At 38.5% G+C, this 17,363-nt stretch overlaps 2 protein-coding genes across 3 annotated transcripts in view; both read left to right on the top strand.

Moving 5' to 3' along the window:
* The window catches only part of LOC108239510 (solute carrier family 25 member 36-A-like), a 16,624-nt gene extending 11,151 nt beyond the window's left edge, over positions 1-5,473 (top strand). The window contains exons 5-7 of the mRNA XM_017422256.3: positions 1,532-1,598; positions 1,680-1,969; positions 2,546-5,473. Of these exons, the coding sequence (XP_017277745.1) occupies positions 1,532-1,598; positions 1,680-1,969; positions 2,546-2,739 (551 nt within the window). The 3' untranslated portion in view covers positions 2,740-5,473. The remainder of the gene's footprint in view (positions 1-1,531; positions 1,599-1,679; positions 1,970-2,545) is intronic.
* A 1,854-nt stretch (positions 5,474-7,327) lies between these two features.
* Positions 7,328-17,363, top strand: part of LOC108239521 (SPRY domain-containing SOCS box protein 4-like) — an 82,399-nt gene continuing 72,363 nt past the window's right edge. For both annotated transcript variants that reach the window (XM_017422274.3, XM_017422276.3), the window contains exon 1: positions 7,328-7,546. The gene's annotated coding sequence lies outside the window, so the exon portion shown is untranslated. The remainder of the gene's footprint in view (positions 7,547-17,363) is intronic.

Genomic DNA, 17,363 nt, shown 5'->3' with positions numbered 1-17,363 from the left:
GGTGGTTGGTGGGGTTTGGGGTAGATGTGACTGCTGCTTGTGTGTGACTGTGGTACAGAAAAGCCTGTGTCTATTTTAGGGCTTTACTGTAAAGCTTTCACCCCTGCGTGATTGGGTGGGAGACCCCCGCCATCTGAACCCCCCAAATCTGCAGGCTTCTAGCTGCAGCGGGGAGGAGCTGGAGGAGCTTTGCCCCTCCCTCGTGAGTACACGCCATAGACGCTACTTCATTCTACTTCCCTCTCTTTTATTCTTCCTCTTTTTGTTCTTCTGCTCTTCTCTCCAACAGACCTGTGTAAAGCTTTCTTCTTCACATAGCTTTCTGCTGCATTGATACACTAGCTGTTTCTCTGTTAGACTCGCTCTGGTGTTAGGTGTGTCCTGAAGATGGCTACGACTTATTCCTCACTTCAGTTTATCACAGAATTTAAAGACACTTTGTCTCATTTCTTAATGAGACAACATCCAACAATTGGCTCTATACCATTAAAAAAAATTATATCAAAATGAAGCATCTGACTAACAAACAGACATCTTTGTTAGTTAGAATCTGTACATCACTGTGTACTTAATGCTATTTAAGGGACCTCCTTATTGACCGATCCCCATCAAATTATTCTAGCAGGAAGTTTGTAGGCAGGCAAAAAGATTCTCACCACTATTAGGAGGGCCGCGCTAAAATCTTATCAGACTTTCTGCTTTGAATAATTGAAAACTCTTTCAGAAACAGTTGTTTTTCTGTGCTTTAGTAGTTGCTTATGTATTTTAAAAGCCTACAGCTCGTCTGTAGTGTCTGGTTCGTAACATGCCATATAAGGAGCATAAAAACAAGCAAGTTAGCCCAGCGTTTACTTATTTATCACATATAGCTTAGAATGGTTTTTAAATTAAGACTCAGACCCATTGTATGGGGTGTTGAGTTTGTATAGTGGCACTTAGATGCTTCTAAGATGGTCATGTATGTATTGTAAACACTTCCTTTAGATTTGTTGGAAGTGCACATTTGTATTTGAACCACAATAGTTGTCTTTGAACATTTAAAAGACATGAACTTTGCTGTAACAAAAATAGGCCTGAAGGGAAGTTGCCTCTTAGCCTCATTTTGCAGTGTTTGCAGTTGTGTGTCAAAATTTTCAATATGCTGAAAATCAATAAGAACATTTATAACTTAAGGCTGTTGCTTTTATGCGCTTGTGTTAATTAGGACACTTTAGCCTAAATAAGTTTAACTGAGTAGTTCTTCAAAATGAAGGAGCTTGCTTTTTGTCTGTAATTCACTAAGTGATTTTTTTTGTTTTCAAACTTAGATTAAATTGTCTTTTACAGCTTTTACCTGCATTATTCTCACTACATATTTTTAGAAGAGTTGGAGTCAGCCTAATGATCCAAAAAAAACAACCTAATATGATCTTATTTTGTGAAGTGCTTTCTCTCTGTCCTTGCACTGTGTAGAAATTTAGTGTAGCTGACTTGTGTTCTTCTAAATGTCTAGACGTCTGTCTGAACCTCTCATTTATTTTGAATTTCCCAGGGTTCACCGCCATCACAGCCACCAACCCTATCTGGCTGATCAAAACCCGTATGCAGCTGGACTCCAGGTGAGGAAGCCCAGTTTGTATTCGTGTGCTGTGTAGTTCTTTTGTTTGGACTTTAATTAAAACGTGTCTCTCTGATCACAGAAACCGGGGAGAGCGGCGCATGAATGCGTTTGAGTGCGTGCGGCGGGTGTACCAGATGGATGGCCTACGAGGTTTCTACAAAGGAATGTCGGCCTCATACGCTGGCATTTCAGAGACTGTTGTCCACTTTGTGATTTACGAAAGTATCAAACGTAAACTGCTGGAGTCCAGAGTCCACAGCAGCATGGATGAAGAGGACGAGTCTCTTAAAGACGCATCGGACTTTGTAGGCATGATGCTCGCAGCAGCCACTTCCAAAACATGTGCCACCTCCATCGCTTATCCTCATGGTACGCTTCTGTCCCATTCACTTACATTTATTTCACTCAACGGATAACATCATGTCATCCTCCCCACCATCCATGCAAAGAGCAAAATCGAGAGTTTGTTTAGTTTTAGTTGTAGCAAACCAACTTACACAATTAATTGTTAAAGGGTAAAAACATTAATAGAGGACAAAAAGGCTGATTTTGTAGATGCACATGAGCTGCACCAAAATGCACCGCAGCATTAAGATATGTAGCTTTTTTTAAACATCTTATTGTTACTGCAAAGTATCATGTTCTTCTTATGCTGCAAATATAGCTGCAATGCTACACCTACAGATACAGTCTGCAGCTTGATTTGAAGTCTGAAGTCAACTTGATACGTGTACAGCCACAATTCTTTGAAGCTTACTGTAGTTTATTTAGGCTCTTTAAGGTTTGGAGAGAGTGAGAATACAAAGGAACTGAGCATGAACAGCTCTAAATCTTAAAATCTTTTGCTAGGGAGAAAACCTAACTCTCATGAAAAAATCTGACTAAAACAGCCAGTGGCTAAAGTATATTTAAAATGATTCTCCTTGTTTTTCCCTCTAACTGCAGAAGTGATTCGCACACGGCTACGAGAGGAAGGCAGCAAGTATCGCTCCTTCTTTCAAACTCTGCTGACGGTACCCAGAGAGGAGGGCTACGGGGCGCTGTACCGCGGCCTAACCACCCACCTCGTCAGACAGATTCCTAACACTGCTATCATGATGTGCACCTATGAGGTGGTGGTCTACCTGCTGGGCCGTTAGCAGTCTCCTTTCTGTTTAAAACAAAAGGAAGCAAAGAACCGAAAGGGATGCTCTTTTGGCTTGAAACGGTGGGTGCGACATGTCAAAATGAAGACCAAAGGAAATCTGAAGATACTCTAGTGGACCAGAAATCGATGAAGACGCACAGCTTTTTGGCACAACATCATCATCATCATCTCCTCCAGATGAGAGACGAGGCACTGAAAGGAGAAACGCGGAAGCAGTTTGGCATCTGTTGAAGCTGTTTAATACAATTTAAAAAGAAAATTCAGTGGCCTTAAAAAGTAGAAAGTTTGTATCCATCTGTAAGTTTGAAAAAAAGGAAAAACAGCTTTTTAAATTGTGTTTTAGACATTGTGAGAGAGGAATGTATGAAGACAACTTTAGAGATTAACATAGATCGGTTTCCAACCTGTTTGGCACCTTTGTTTGTATTAAACTGCACTTTCCCTACTATTTTAAGGAATGTCCAATTAAGTTGAAATGTTAGAAGGAGGTTGAATTTGAAACAAAGATGTCTGTATTTGCTTTGGTCACCTGAACCACTCTTTGTGACACTGCAGAAAGTTGGTCTTCATATATTCTCCTCTGAACACTACAGCTGCCTCTCAGATGACCAGCAGTGCGCTCACTGATATGAAACACAATGACGAGCTTGTGACGGCCTCTTGTTCGCCTAGCTCAGACACTAAGTTAAAAATCTGACCTCCATTCAGTGTTTTATTCTTCTCGAGCTCATTGCCTGACAGTTGCATGATTTTTTTTTTTTTTGTGAGGTCAACCTTCAGTATTGACAGTTTTTCTTAGCTTTTAGGAGCAGTTTCTGCTCTAATTGCAGCCACTGCTCAGGACTTTTAGTACCGCCTCTTAAAACAGAAGGCTGTGGAGTTTTTTTTATTTTTTATTTTTTTGAGAGTCTAAGTGTGTGTTGAGTTGTAACTGTGTCCATAAGGTATGGAGTATCTTCTGTTAGAGAGTTACTACTTGAATAAAATGTGACAGTTTGGAGAAAATGTTGGAGTGGAAGGATACTGATAGTCACTTATAGCCTCTGTGTGTGTGATTGTGTGTGTTTAACAAGTTGGATGATGTATTTGTGTTCAGGAATGTGTATGTGTGTGCGTCTGCAGCCATGCGTGTGCCTGCATGTATCATAACTATACATCAGTTCACTGTTAATCTTGCAATACACTGCTGTTTGGAGTGTGGAGAAGCTCCAGTGGGATACTGGGAGCTCAGACTCACACCAGTCCTTCCTTACCAGTGGTTTCCAACTGACCCGATGCACTTTTGTGGCCTTTTAGGGCTTGTGCTTTGCTTGTTATTGTGTGGACGGATTGAACTTGTACATTGTAAAAGAAAAAAAAAAAGTATTACTGTATTTCGGATTTTGCGCAACAGTTCTTATAGCGGATGTATGTATAGTTTAGAGTTCTCAGTTGTTGTGAAGGACAGATCCAGATGTTTGTAAATAATATAATGTATATGCATATCAGTCTTTGTTTTCCTCTGAGCCCAATATTTGATCATGCTGTAGTTTGCCTTTGCTAAAGATTGTTTTTATTTTTGTGCAATTGAACCTGTTTTGACATTGACTGTTGACATGAATATTAATATTGCTTGACTATTTTTTTTCTCCCTGCGTTTGTATGTTACAGAATGCTGTCATGCAAAAGCGAACACATGCTGCGGATCAAATGCATAAATGTGTGCGTTTTAGTCGCAACATTTGTTCGCTTTTCAGTCTTCGTTCTTAAAAAGTGTTTGGGTTTGGAAAGTTTGGTTGCTTCTGTCATTTGGGTTGTTTACAGGTTTCTTTGCTTTCTGTCCCTTTTTGTTTTCTTTGCAACTTCTTTGGAGTGTTTTGCTTGAGGGGTTTGTGTGGGGGGTGTCAAAAACTGGAGTCATTTTTCCAACACTAGGGTAAAAACAGCTGCTTCGGATGGTTTGGAGTTAGGTTTTGAAACTGAGATTTAGAAATGAAGTGGTGAATGAGGAGGATTATTGGAAAAAGTGAAAGGTTTCAGTTCAAGAAGTTTAATTGCACAAGTATTTTTCTTTAACTTTGCTAAACTTGTATTCAAATAATTTATCAGAATTTTCCTTTGTTCACTAAGTTGGTTAAAAACACACTTGTTGAGCCCTCTCAGGACCTCTTTTTTTCATATAAAAATGCTACACTTTCACACTGTATCTGTAAAAAGTAGATTTTCAAAAGCAACAGTGTTCCTCCACTCAAAGAAACTTTATGACATTCACGCATGTTGTTCTTGACCTCTCTAATCCCCTCTATGTCGCAGTGTCATTTCACAAACGGATATTGTAACTTGTGTTAATAATTTTCAGTCGGCATGTTAATACCCATACATTTTCCTTTTATGAAATTAACAAAAAATAGTAGCTTATATTTGTATGTGTTGCTGTAAAACACTAAAAGCATAGATACATGTCCTCATCAGGTCTGTTGCTGTTGTACTTGACCTCAAACTACCTTGTTTTGACATGAGCAGAGAACTGGACGAACAGTGCAAACATTTCATTTGTTACCGCTTAGATCAGTGTCTTTGCCCCATACGCTTGGATAGGATGCAGCCTCAAAACAATCAGACTCAGAAGATTGAGCTGACGAAAAAACAAAACAAACAAACTGTCATTTATGTGTTTTGTGTTGTTTGTTTTTTTCTGTTTCTTTTTTTAAACACAAAAGCCAATAAAAATCTATTTACAACTACAACTTTTGTTAGTGTATTTATTTCATGGGACATTAGCTGTTTTGAGCAAATATTAAAACATGCCATTTGTAGTTGTGCTGGTTCAACTTGAAAATAGTTTGCTAATGGCAATGTCACTAATTTTTCACTAATTATTGATAAATGTTCAAAACCAGTATTTGTTTTAAATTAAGACATTAAATGTGACCCGATGTTTTTGTAAATACTGACTACCACCAGCAGGGGGAGCCAATGAGCTTCTTAAATTCATACTCGGTTTGGAGTCTTAAAGTTCTTAAATTAAATTGCAAACAGCTAAAAAAGCAAAAATCTACATAATGTTCTCTGTCCGATACTCATAAGTATAATCCACATCACTTGCACTGAGTGGTAAAAAGAAATCCCCAGGTGTTTATAAGCAGCTACAAAGGCACTGATGGGTTTTTTTGTATGTACTTTTAGTTCTAGTTTTTTATTAGTAGGACGTGAGTGTAGCTAAGTGGGCTTACTGCTTAAGTGCGAATTTATTTTGTATTTTTATTGTATACGCCTAAATATGTCAATGTCCATAAGTTTTACTTTTCACAATTTTTTGTGCGCCATCAAATTTTGAAGTTATCCAGCACCTTGTGAAAAATAAGCTAAATTTGAGGTAAAAGTTGAAATACTAAATGGAGATTTGATCAGTCACAATTAGTTTTTGACTTTTTTTTCCCCTACAATCATCTCACATCCTCTTGAGTTCATAAAACCAGTTTTTTTAAACATTATAAAAGGCTGCTTACACATCAGTGCTTTAGTGTTTAAATAACATGATGTGATGTAATGTCAGCGAGAGTATTTTTACTTTAATACTATAAATATTTATGGTAAATATAAAAACATGCTTATGTTGGAATGATTTTAATTATAGCACTGTTCCTGTTAGGTTCTTTAAATTAGTGGACTGGAACCTTTACTTATGTAAACAATCTGAATATGTTTCCACTGATATATCACCTCTAGTACAGATGATTTATGATTCTGTCGACCGGTGTGTAGATGAATTTTAGAAATAGCCATTGTTCATTTTAAAAACTGAGAACTGGTCACTATTACAGTTCAACGAATCAATTCGCTCTCCTATGTTAACTAGAATTGTAAATAATTGTGGCTTATTTTCTGTCAGACTTTTATTTATTTATTTTTTCTATTGGCACAAATCTAATCCCATACATCCTGTACAAGCAAAAAAAGAAAAGTCCATATTTTGCAGTTTGCAGCTCCCAGTGGTAGGAGACAAACACAGTGAAAACTGATCTGAAAGAGGCTAAAAGATGCAGCAGATAATGAGGAAGTGTCCCGTTACGTGCTGAGTGGAAAATGTACTCAAACTGACACCAGAATGGACCTAACTGTGGCTGTAAGTGATACATGGATCTGTGTCAGCTTGGGTGAAAATGTCGCTGCTTTACAATAAAAATCAACTGTCAACAAATCATGGACCATCAGAAGAAATAAAAAAGCTTTATGTAAAATGGCCTTGGGTATTGTGGCAGGAAGTATATTATTATTATTATTATTTATATACAAGCGCATTCATTTGTAAAGGAATAATAAGTCATGTTCAAGTATTTAATTTAAAAAAGTTGCAAATATTTGTAATTTCTCACCATTTTGCTGGACTCTCTTATTATTAGTCTCACTATTGTATAACAATACTTTGCCAATTAATACGATTGTTATTTTATTCATTAATTGTCCGTGTTATTACTTTTTCATGAACGGGCACGGCGGAAGCTTAAATTTTCGAGCAGCACCCGAACGCATCGTGGAAGCCCGCGGACCAATCGAGTCGGAGCAAATTGCAGCGTTGCGATGGAATTGACCAATCAGCGCTCGTTGAGCGGAGTAAACCGACACTCTGCATCGGCTCCCTGGATGTTTCGAGCTGCCGTTAACTGCAACAAAGAAAACGTCGCTATTCCGTTGAAACATTCGTAACCGCGCAGGAATAGCGGCAAGAGCAGAAAAGACGAGGGGCGCCGGTTTGTCCTGTTTCGGAGGGAAATCCGCAGAGCAAAGTCTCCTTCGGAGACGAGTAGAGTTTCTGTTAGGTGAGTGCCTCTGTTTACACCGGATGAACAACCCGCAGGAATCGGAGCGCCCCGACTGACTGAATGTTGTGTTTTCCTCCAGAAAGTGTCTTTACTTCGCTTATGACTTCAGACTTCATCCCGAACAAAACTAATATCGCTTATAGCTCTACTGTCCTTTGACGTCTTGACGCGGTGTGGTAACCTGGTAAAGTTTTTACACGTTCAGTAAAAAAAAAAAAAAACACTCCGCGGCTCTCGCTCACAGTTACCTGAACGTGCATGTATTCACGTGCTGACCTGTTTGTCGTCATGTCTGGCTGTAATGATGATGTCACCTTTTCTAACTTATGACATGAATACATTAACAAAGTCAACTTATGGATGGTGTAAGTATACAGTATGTACTTGTTACACACTGCTAAAATCACGTGTGTGTGCGTGTGTGTGTGTGTGTGTGTTTAAAGCAGAAGAGCCAATTTTATTCTGAGCATGGGGGCCAGGCATTGATTGGCCATTTCTCTACCACTTATTTGTTTTTCTTTTCTTTCTTTTTCTGTTTTTTTTTTTCAATTTTGCTGCCATTACAATTTTTTTAGACAGAGAAGTTTTTGTCGTGACTTTACTTGTGAATCACTGTAGATAAATGCAAAAAAAAGGGTGCTAAATGTTCATGTAAATAACATAACATGAGCGTTTTGAGTTAGACAACTTTAATCCCTGAAGGAAAACACCAAAACCTTTTTTTTTTGCTTTCGCTTGAGGGGAGCTATATTAATCTCAAACTTGTTGAAATTATCTCATCAAATAACACATCTGCAGTGTACATCTCTAAATGCAAGACAGCTTCACAGAAAACTTTTTTTTTTTTTAAACACTGGCTGGTTCCACTTTACTGCTCAGCTCATCGGTGCTAATATTATTAGCCTTAGGCACTGAAATCATTAACTTAGCCGAGGACCTGCTGGTGCTGCATTTATGTATTTTCTTACAAAGACACCAACTTGGGAGTTCATTTTCATTACAAGGGACTCAAAGAAGTAAGCACTTCTCTTTGGCTGAGAAGTTATCTAATCCCTCCATAAATGTTCACCCTAAACTTGGAAAATATGTTGGATTTGAATGTGACAAGCTCCGCTTTTCAGCGTTAAACCCACATGCCCTCTTCAAATCTGACCAATCACACAGTATTTCTCGGACACCAGACGAGAAAAACGTTCTGTGCCGATGATGTGTCAAGACGAAGCTGCAAGAGCTCCCAAACCAGGGCCACATTCTTTTTTCACAACCCTGAGAGCACAATTTTCTCGTTTGTTGTGACATATGTAGCAGCCTTAACTCCTGCATCAGGCTGTGTGTAATTTATTAATATTTTATTACTTCAAAGGTTAGAAAGAACGAGTCTGTGGGCCAGATCTGGCCCGGGGGCTTCCATTTGATGATCCCCACCATAGATAAAAAAGTCACAGCAGCTGTTTAATGTAAATTATAGGTGTTTGCCCACATCCTTTTGATCTTAGCTTATATCTCTTTGCTCGTGACCTTGTCCTTTTGGTAATAGAAGTGTTTTTTCTTGCCATTCAGCAAGAATGATGAGTTCTTTGTCTGGTTACACCTTGACACTTACTAGGCTAAGATGGGTGAGGTGACAAGGACATGAAAGATGAAGAGCAGATGGTGAGAGCAGGGGGGAGAAGAATACATGGAGATGTAGTGTAAAACAGACAGTGGAGGAAAGGGGGAGCAGGGGAGATGCAGAGAGGTGGAAAAGAAATAAAGATCTCGACGGGGCGAGAGTGTGAGGAAAGAGACACGTGCCTGGTGCAGTGTGTCTTCATTTTGTGTAGAAAGGTATTAGACAAAGTGGTGGTCAGTTGAGTCTGCTTGCTTGAAAGATGTCCTGTCCTGAAACAAGGGAGAAGGCTGGCAAGAGGAAGGAGAGGTGGAGAAGCTGGAGGGGGCACTGTAATGGTGACAGGGGGTCATTTATCTGTCTCTGGGAGGTCAAGCTTCTCACCAGCATCTTGTCTCAGCATCTTTTTGGTATCTTCAAGTCATACATCCACATCTCCTTCCTGTCAGCCTTTTTGGAAATGTTAGAAATTTAAGGTGTTCTAGCTGATATCCTTGTTGTTTTTAATCTGCACATTGAAACCAAAAACTTTTTTCATTTCTTACTCCTGCACAGACAGTGCATGAAATATTATATTATCATTATGTTTCTGTATTATTCAGCCTATTTTAGCTGAAATGAAAACAAACAGTTCAGCTCCCTGTGGGTTCAGACATAAAATTAAAATATCAAATGCTCTGAGCAAAGCAATTCAGCCTATTACACCTGCTTTAAAGGCTGACCTTTTAATGCTTTAAAAAGCCTCTTTAAAGATTTTAAAACATTTTTGTGCCCACACACCTGCAGTTTTCCGCAAACACAAGGTAGACTTTTGCAGAAAATGTAGTCTTTTGTAGTTTCATCATGCAGGCTATGCATTTAGAGCTGGATATATAGTAGGTTTTTTGTTAAAAGCCTTTAAAAGTGCTGATGTTTTTATTCATTTGAATTTTCAAACCAGATCAGGAATGTTAGTAACAACTTACTACTTTTTTTTAAGCAGAATGATTTTTTAACTCAGGACAGATGACTCAAAATGTATTTCAAAGACAGGTTGTGAAGTATTTATTTTTTTAACCAAGCAAAAGGTCTGCAAGTTTTGCATTTATTTAGGTTTTGCAACTGTTCTGTGAATCCACAGCAGTCAGTCAGGGGATCTCTTAAAGTCGTTAAGGCCATGCTGAAACAAATTTATTAAACAGTGACCAAAAACATCTAGTCAAAGAAACTCAAGAGGTTTTCAAAGGAAAGAAGTAGCCTAAGATAAAGTTATATTTCTGCTCTAGAAATCCATTTTTTATGATATTACTGTAAACTGAACAGTCTTTAAAGTTCTGCTTTAAATTATAAATTTGTCTTTCCTCTTCTCTACTCATTCAGAATAAAAAAATAATAATTGCCTGCCTTTATTTCTTCCTTGCTTCTCCCTCGTAAACATTTCTAAATAACTAATAAGATGTCTTGCAGATGGGTTTGAGGACAAAGGATGATAGGACTGAGCTCCTAAACCAGATAAGATTCTTTTAAAACTTAGCTGTGTTTTATCACACCCTGTCACTGCTCTTAAAATGAACACATACTGTCTTGCATTATTTATTAAGCAATAAAAAAAGTCCCCAGATTGAGATAGGGGAAGTTTTGTCTGAAGGTGCCACTGATGTCAGAGTATTAATTTTAACTGTGCGATGAAGTCTTGGGAAACGTTTTCAGGTGAATCACAAAAGCAACAACGGTCCAGGAGTTGTCTCCGTCTTTCTGGTCATCAATTACTCAACAACCTTTGACATCTGAAGAAGATTTTCAGTACTTTTTTTTTTTTTTTCCTAGTTGTTGGAAATATTGTTTCTCTGGAGCAAACCCATCGCTATGCTCATTTTGCAGTGATACACAAGCTGATCTGTTAGCTGGACAGTCCCCAGTTTGCTGTCTGCATGAGCTGCTTTCTATCAGCTATCATTAGTTTGAGCTATTTTTATCTCCCAGCCACACAACAGCTGTCAGACTGTGAACCTGTTAAAGTCACAGACTAAACAAAGGTGAAAAATAGATGGCAGTATAAGAGTGTTGCGTCTATATTTCTTAGACTTGTGTTATAAAAGCTGAATTAGATGTAACATTTGTGCCTTATTGAGACCTTTTATGCGTGGATACGTCTCAAAGATATCATTGGGAATTACTGATATCAGTTGCGGGGAACTGCATCTGATTTGCTGTAAGAACATTGTGTAAATGTGTTTTTGATATAAAAAGGCTACAGGGGTTGTATCTTTGCATCTTATATATCTATGCATTTGTCATTTCCATCCCTGTCTTTGGAGAGCTGTGTATATGTATGCATCTGACACTGTCAGATGAAGTGGGAATACATTTATATTCAGCAGCCTGTTTTATGGTAGTGATAGACTGCTGAGCTTTCAGAAATGTGCACACACAGGAACATATACGTCAACACGAAGATGTCACTCAGGAAAGACTGCCCTCTCGTTTACTTCTGCACTCTAAATGACACTGACATCTCCAGTCGGAGTCAAACAGGAAGTGTTCCTCTCGTCCTTGTAGTTTAAATGTGCTGTATAGCACCCGAACGGGAGTGGGCTGCTATCACAGTGACAAAATAACCCCAGGAATGGTGCACTTTACCGTAAAATTTCACCCTCCTGACTAAATGAGAGATGAACACGAGTGGGCGTGTTGTGTTCACCTTTGCTAGTGTATGTCATCATATTTTAGCTGGCTCATCAGTTATCGGGTTGATCCCCTTTGTCATCTGATTGTGATATGCGTCACTTTGTCTGGGAGAGATTACTGCAGTGAGTCGTTAATCAAAGTTCTCCTTGTGGGGAAAACAGCCCTGCAAGCCAGCATTGGAGCCCTTGGGGTGACACCAGGGGACATGAAACCATTAGTGTTGTAACAAACAGACCTTAGTTCCAGTTGGCATCCTCTCCCTGTAAACTGTGCAATATTAGCTTATTTCACCTCCTCTTACCCCATCATGTCATGCATCATTTGGCCTCCTGTCGCTCACAATCATCTTGTCTGATCTGATCGGAATTTTGCTCTATCTTTTGTGTTTCTGGAGACTAAATAGGGCTGAATGGTGCAGAGAGGTGGAGTGCTGATTTACATATAAATGACGACAGTGTGTGAGATGCTGTACTCCTGTTTATTGGTCATTTTAAGGTGATAGAGCATCTGTGTGTGTATCGTTTTGTGTGTAATAATGCTTGGACAACTAGCCCTGAATCTTGTGTCATTTCACAGCTTTCACAACATTATCTGATGTATTTTCCAGCAGGATAAATTCAACGGACCCATCCCGGAATGTAATGCAGGCATATGATGGGTTTGGTTGTGCAATAAACATCAGATGGTTGTGAAGAAAATACATTTACTCAAATCTCCTTGAATGTTAGTTGAGATTTTGTCAAAGTGAAAGGTAAAATAGAAGGACTTCCTGACCACTGCTATCTTTAAAATCCTCTTCTCACATATCATCTCTCAGAGGGTTCTTTTTTTTGTAACAGAAATCCTTGCAGGCTTAGTAATCCAAAAATAGCCCAGGCGGTACTTTAAAGCTTGGCTACCACACATTATATAGTGTACTTACTAACAATAGATACAGTATTAGATTTTTCCCAGGGCATTAAAGGGAATGGGATGAACCGAGTACTGAGATTCTTGTAGAAAGCAGAGCCAAGAATATTAGCCTAAGGGAAAGGAACATGATACATTTGGTATAAAAATAAGTGTAAATGTTGACTTGTGTAGATAATGAAATTAATAGTTGACCTTTTGACTTATTTTTTGATTGTTGGGGGTGATAATAACATTTGTCTCTCAGGGACCACAAGGTGTCAAAAACTGCATCAAATTACTGGTGAGAAGTTACTTGAAATTTGTTCCTTCTTTTATTTTGAAAAGACAGCTGATAAACCAGAGTATTATTGCCACCTTTAGGCTGTAGTGTAAACTGTAGACCCCTAAGTGGAACGCTGCAGGGCAGCTGATCCATAATTAGTGTCAATATTAAATATGAGCACTTGCAAATCAGCAAGATCACATTGGCTTCAAATGAGGATGCTTAGAAGCACGTCAAGCTCTATAGAAGCAGCCAGGGAAGACTCACAGCTACAGTCAATTTAAAATCACCAATTATTCTAATATGGATCATTTTGGACTGTAGGAGGAGGCCAAAGTAACTAAAGAAAACTGGTCTACTAAAAGTTTGACTTATTTCTTTTCCTCTTAAGACTTTTAAATACAGATTTAAGCAGTTTAAAATCATATTTTTAAACTGAGATTAGTGTCCATTAAAGAACAATAGTATTTTTGTTAGAATTTCAGTATATTTTCTCAGATGAAACCCATTGTGTACTTATTACACAGTAAAACATGCACTTCTCCAGCTAATGGCATCAGGTGATTTTTAAAGTTGCCAAATAGTAAAGAAAATTAACCTTGATGTAACCTATTTGTTTATATCAAGTTGAATCTAACAAAAACGGGCATAATTTCTGCAACATTTTCCACAAGTTGCACCTTGTATCACCTTGTAGGAAATACATTTCTTCAGTAAGATGCTTGTTTTAAAAACTAATAGCAACAACAAAAACTTCTCAACAGGATTTCCACACAATAAATTTTAGTAGCTGTCTCACAATCATCTCAGCTACTTTACACCACTCCTGCGTTACCTTATGTGAGTATTTAGACATACAGCATGTGCAACATTATAACAATGTATTATTCAGATAATTTAACACCTACTGAGGTATTTACTCCCATCAAACAGTGTTTTATGTTGGCACAGTTTAAGAAAGGATGTAAAATGAAAACAAGGCTGAGTCTAGAAGTGAGGGAACCAACACCTCACTAAAGGAAGGGGCTTTTACCAAACATCTGATTTGAACTAGATGAATCACTTCTAGGTCACCTCCTGATCCCAGCTCCTGAAAATGTTTGGGTTCATACTGAGGGCCGCTCAACTTGGCAGATATTGTGGCACATGTGAGCAAACAGATTTTCCAAAATCCCTTCAGGTCTCATCATGCCAGGTTTGTCTCAGCCTAGAAAAGCGTGAGGGTATTTCCTCCTCTGACTTCCACTTTCTTCATTTTTCTCTCTTTGTCTCTCCCTATCTATTTTTCTGTCCATAATTACAGGGCTCATGAAAGCGTTTAGAGGCTCATGAATATTTAGGTCCCAGAGGGGAAGTGTCAGGGGAGACTCGTGTGTGGCTGGTCTGCCCTAATTATGAAAATTGGTCTTCAAATACGCACACGCTTTAAATGAGGAAAGAAGGCCAGAAAAGGATCAAAAGCAAACAATTTGGAAATTTAGGCTTAAACTAACTTAATGTTAGATTCTTAAACAATGGTAAAAACATGGATGGATGCGCCTGCTTTACAAAGCAGGGAGATAATAGCTGTACAGCTGGTTGTAGCCTGAAGCTGTTTATTCCTTCTCCTTATACTGTAGTCATGCCAAGTCATGACATAGATGAACAGAGCTGTGACTCATTGACTCTGTGATGGACAGAACTGAGTCAAGGAGAAACGGGAGCAGGGAGTCATGTTTTCTGAAAGCAGAGAGATTCATAGGAGAGTAGGGTTGCATGAAGACAACTGTGCAAAACACCAAAGCTTAATTAAAGCTAAACTGAAGAGTAGACACGTGTGGGGGGCAAGGAGAAGGAAGGTTAAAAGTTAGAGGGATGAATAAAAGCTGAATCAGGCAGATATAATAGGAAAAGGGGAAATGGTGACACGAGGAAGCAAAGAGAAAGGTGAAAAGAAGGTGAGAAGGAAGCAAACGAGGGATGCAGAGGTGAGAGGGAAAGTGCTTTGCATTTTGAAGAAGGCTTGGATTCTGAGTGATTTCATACGGCAGGGATGGTGAGGGAGGAAGATGACTAGTGAGAAGAGAAGAGAGAGGTGTAAGGAAATGTGGGAGAAATATGAGAGACTTAAACGGCATATGAGGAGGATTAGAGAAGAGGAAGCACAGCCGAGTCACTGCAGATGGTGATGTCTCTGTGAAGGTGAGAAGCGAGGGTGGTGAATTTAAACGCAAGTGCTTGTTTAGCTCTTGAGCAGAAAACAGCACCACAATAAAGTAATTATTGCTCGAGTTAGGTGGAGGTACAGTGCTACGTAAATTCATAGAGGTTGACCAATGTAGCAGAGCTGATATCAAGAGATAAAGTGATCCCGTAGGCTAGTATTCACCTTAGCATTTATTAACACAGCAAAAACACTAAACTAGCTAACCCCAGTTATTGGATCATTGAGTTTAATAAATTCATAGTCATGGGGCCAACATGAGCCTCCAGTACAGCTTCTGGGCAAAGATGATATAAGTCTCTGACATCAAAGTTTTTTGCATTAGATCAGTTGAGTGTGAAGGCCACAGCCTGTGATTCACATTTTTATACAAATCTAGCTATTCAGAAACTTCTAGTGCCTCTGTATGAAAGGATTCACATCTTCTATTTCTGTTCCTATTCTTGACTAACCACGTCTCATATTTACATTGGTTTTATAACTGTGTTTTTGTTAGTGTGGAACCATCTACAAATAGAAATAATTGTGTTTTAATTTTTGTACATTTAAGTGTTTTATATCTGTCTATAGAAGGTGCCTGCTTTTATTAAATCCACCATTATTTACTTCTCTCTTTGTGGATAAAAAAAAACAGCCACCAGTTCAAAAGAGGGAGGAGGAAGCAGGACTCGTTCACTTTGTTGCAATCTGCAGTTTGCCCACTAGATGTCACTACATTCTGCAAACTTGCTCATAATAGTCCATGATTATTTCTTTATTCACTAGTTACCAATTTAAATGGACATAATAGGAACATGTAAAATGCATAAAAAGGTAGCTGCTTCTTTACATGAGCAAAAATCAAGATTACTCTGACTGATAATTATGTTTTGTAGCTTAATATGTAATATAGAACCAAATGCACTCTGTCATTTGATAGAATGCACAGAAGATGAATCACATAACAAAGCTGTGTCATGAAAAGTGATTTGAAATATAGACTTAAAGCATAATCATGATTTTTCTTTTAGTTAAAATGTTGTTCAGAACAGAAGAAGTTAAAAAGATGCAAGAAGTCTTTAGCAGCTGAATTTTGGTGGTACCATTTGTGGGTAGACATGCCTCAAGCTGTAAAACAGACAGACTCTGACATGAGAGTTGGGAACACTGGATGTTAAATTAGAGCTGGACTCAGTTGGGCAAAGTGGATATTGTGTTTGATGAAAGTGGGGGTAAAATTGATTAAAAAAAACTTTGATATTTCTAAAATGACAAGCTGACCACATGAAAGTTCAAAAGTTTAACAGAAACAAGAAAATTGGTTTGTGACTAAATCTTATTTCTGAGTTGGCTGATCCAGGTGGCGAAAGTTCAAGACCTTGCATTTCTTTAACCGTTTTTGCCGTTGTGGTTCAGTGACGCCAAAAAACAACTTATTTTCCTGACAACATAAAGAATGCTTAGGCTGCCTTTCTTGTCAGTGGGAAAAGTCTGCAACAGACTGGGAGGTTCTGTCATCCAGCTGTTTCTGCTCCGTTATCATGACACCACCACCATGTGTGAGCTTTCATCAGGCCACTTCACAGACCTCTGAGCGGAAACCAGACGACCACCACATGCTGCGAAGGCACACTGCCACTGCGCAGACAGAGACACACACATCCAGGGTTTGATTATGAACACAGGCAGACACTCATGGACACACAAACACATGTCAGCACATCTCATAACAGACCACAGCTTGATGAAGTGTGTCACTAATAAGAGAGAAATTGATCCCACCATGAATACAACGTGTGTGAGCGAATGAGAGACAAATGATAGTTTATAATTACTCCATCACATAAAAACTAAAGCTGTTTGTTATCTAAAACCAGGCAGTCACTGCGGTAGACAAACTCATAATGTTATTTAGCAGCTGCGTGTTTATTAGTCTTTATGTGTCTACAGAGCTCCCAGAGGAAGGCTGCAGACGGTTGTGGAAATAATGTATTTATTTATATGGCTTTCATATTTATTTATGCCTGCTGTATACAGGTGCTGGTCATAAAATTAGAATATCATGAAAAAGTAGATTGATTTCAGTAATTCCATTTAAAAAGTGAAACTTGTATATTATATTCATACATTACATACAAACTCATATATTTCAAATGTTTATTTCGTTTAATTTTGATGATTA

The sequence above is a fragment of the Kryptolebias marmoratus genome, linkage group LG20 (assembly GCF_001649575.2).
Source record: "Kryptolebias marmoratus isolate JLee-2015 linkage group LG20, ASM164957v2, whole genome shotgun sequence".
NCBI classification, from domain to species: domain Eukaryota; kingdom Metazoa; phylum Chordata; class Actinopteri; order Cyprinodontiformes; family Rivulidae; genus Kryptolebias; species Kryptolebias marmoratus.
This window is presented reverse-complemented; position numbering and strand designations above follow the sequence as displayed.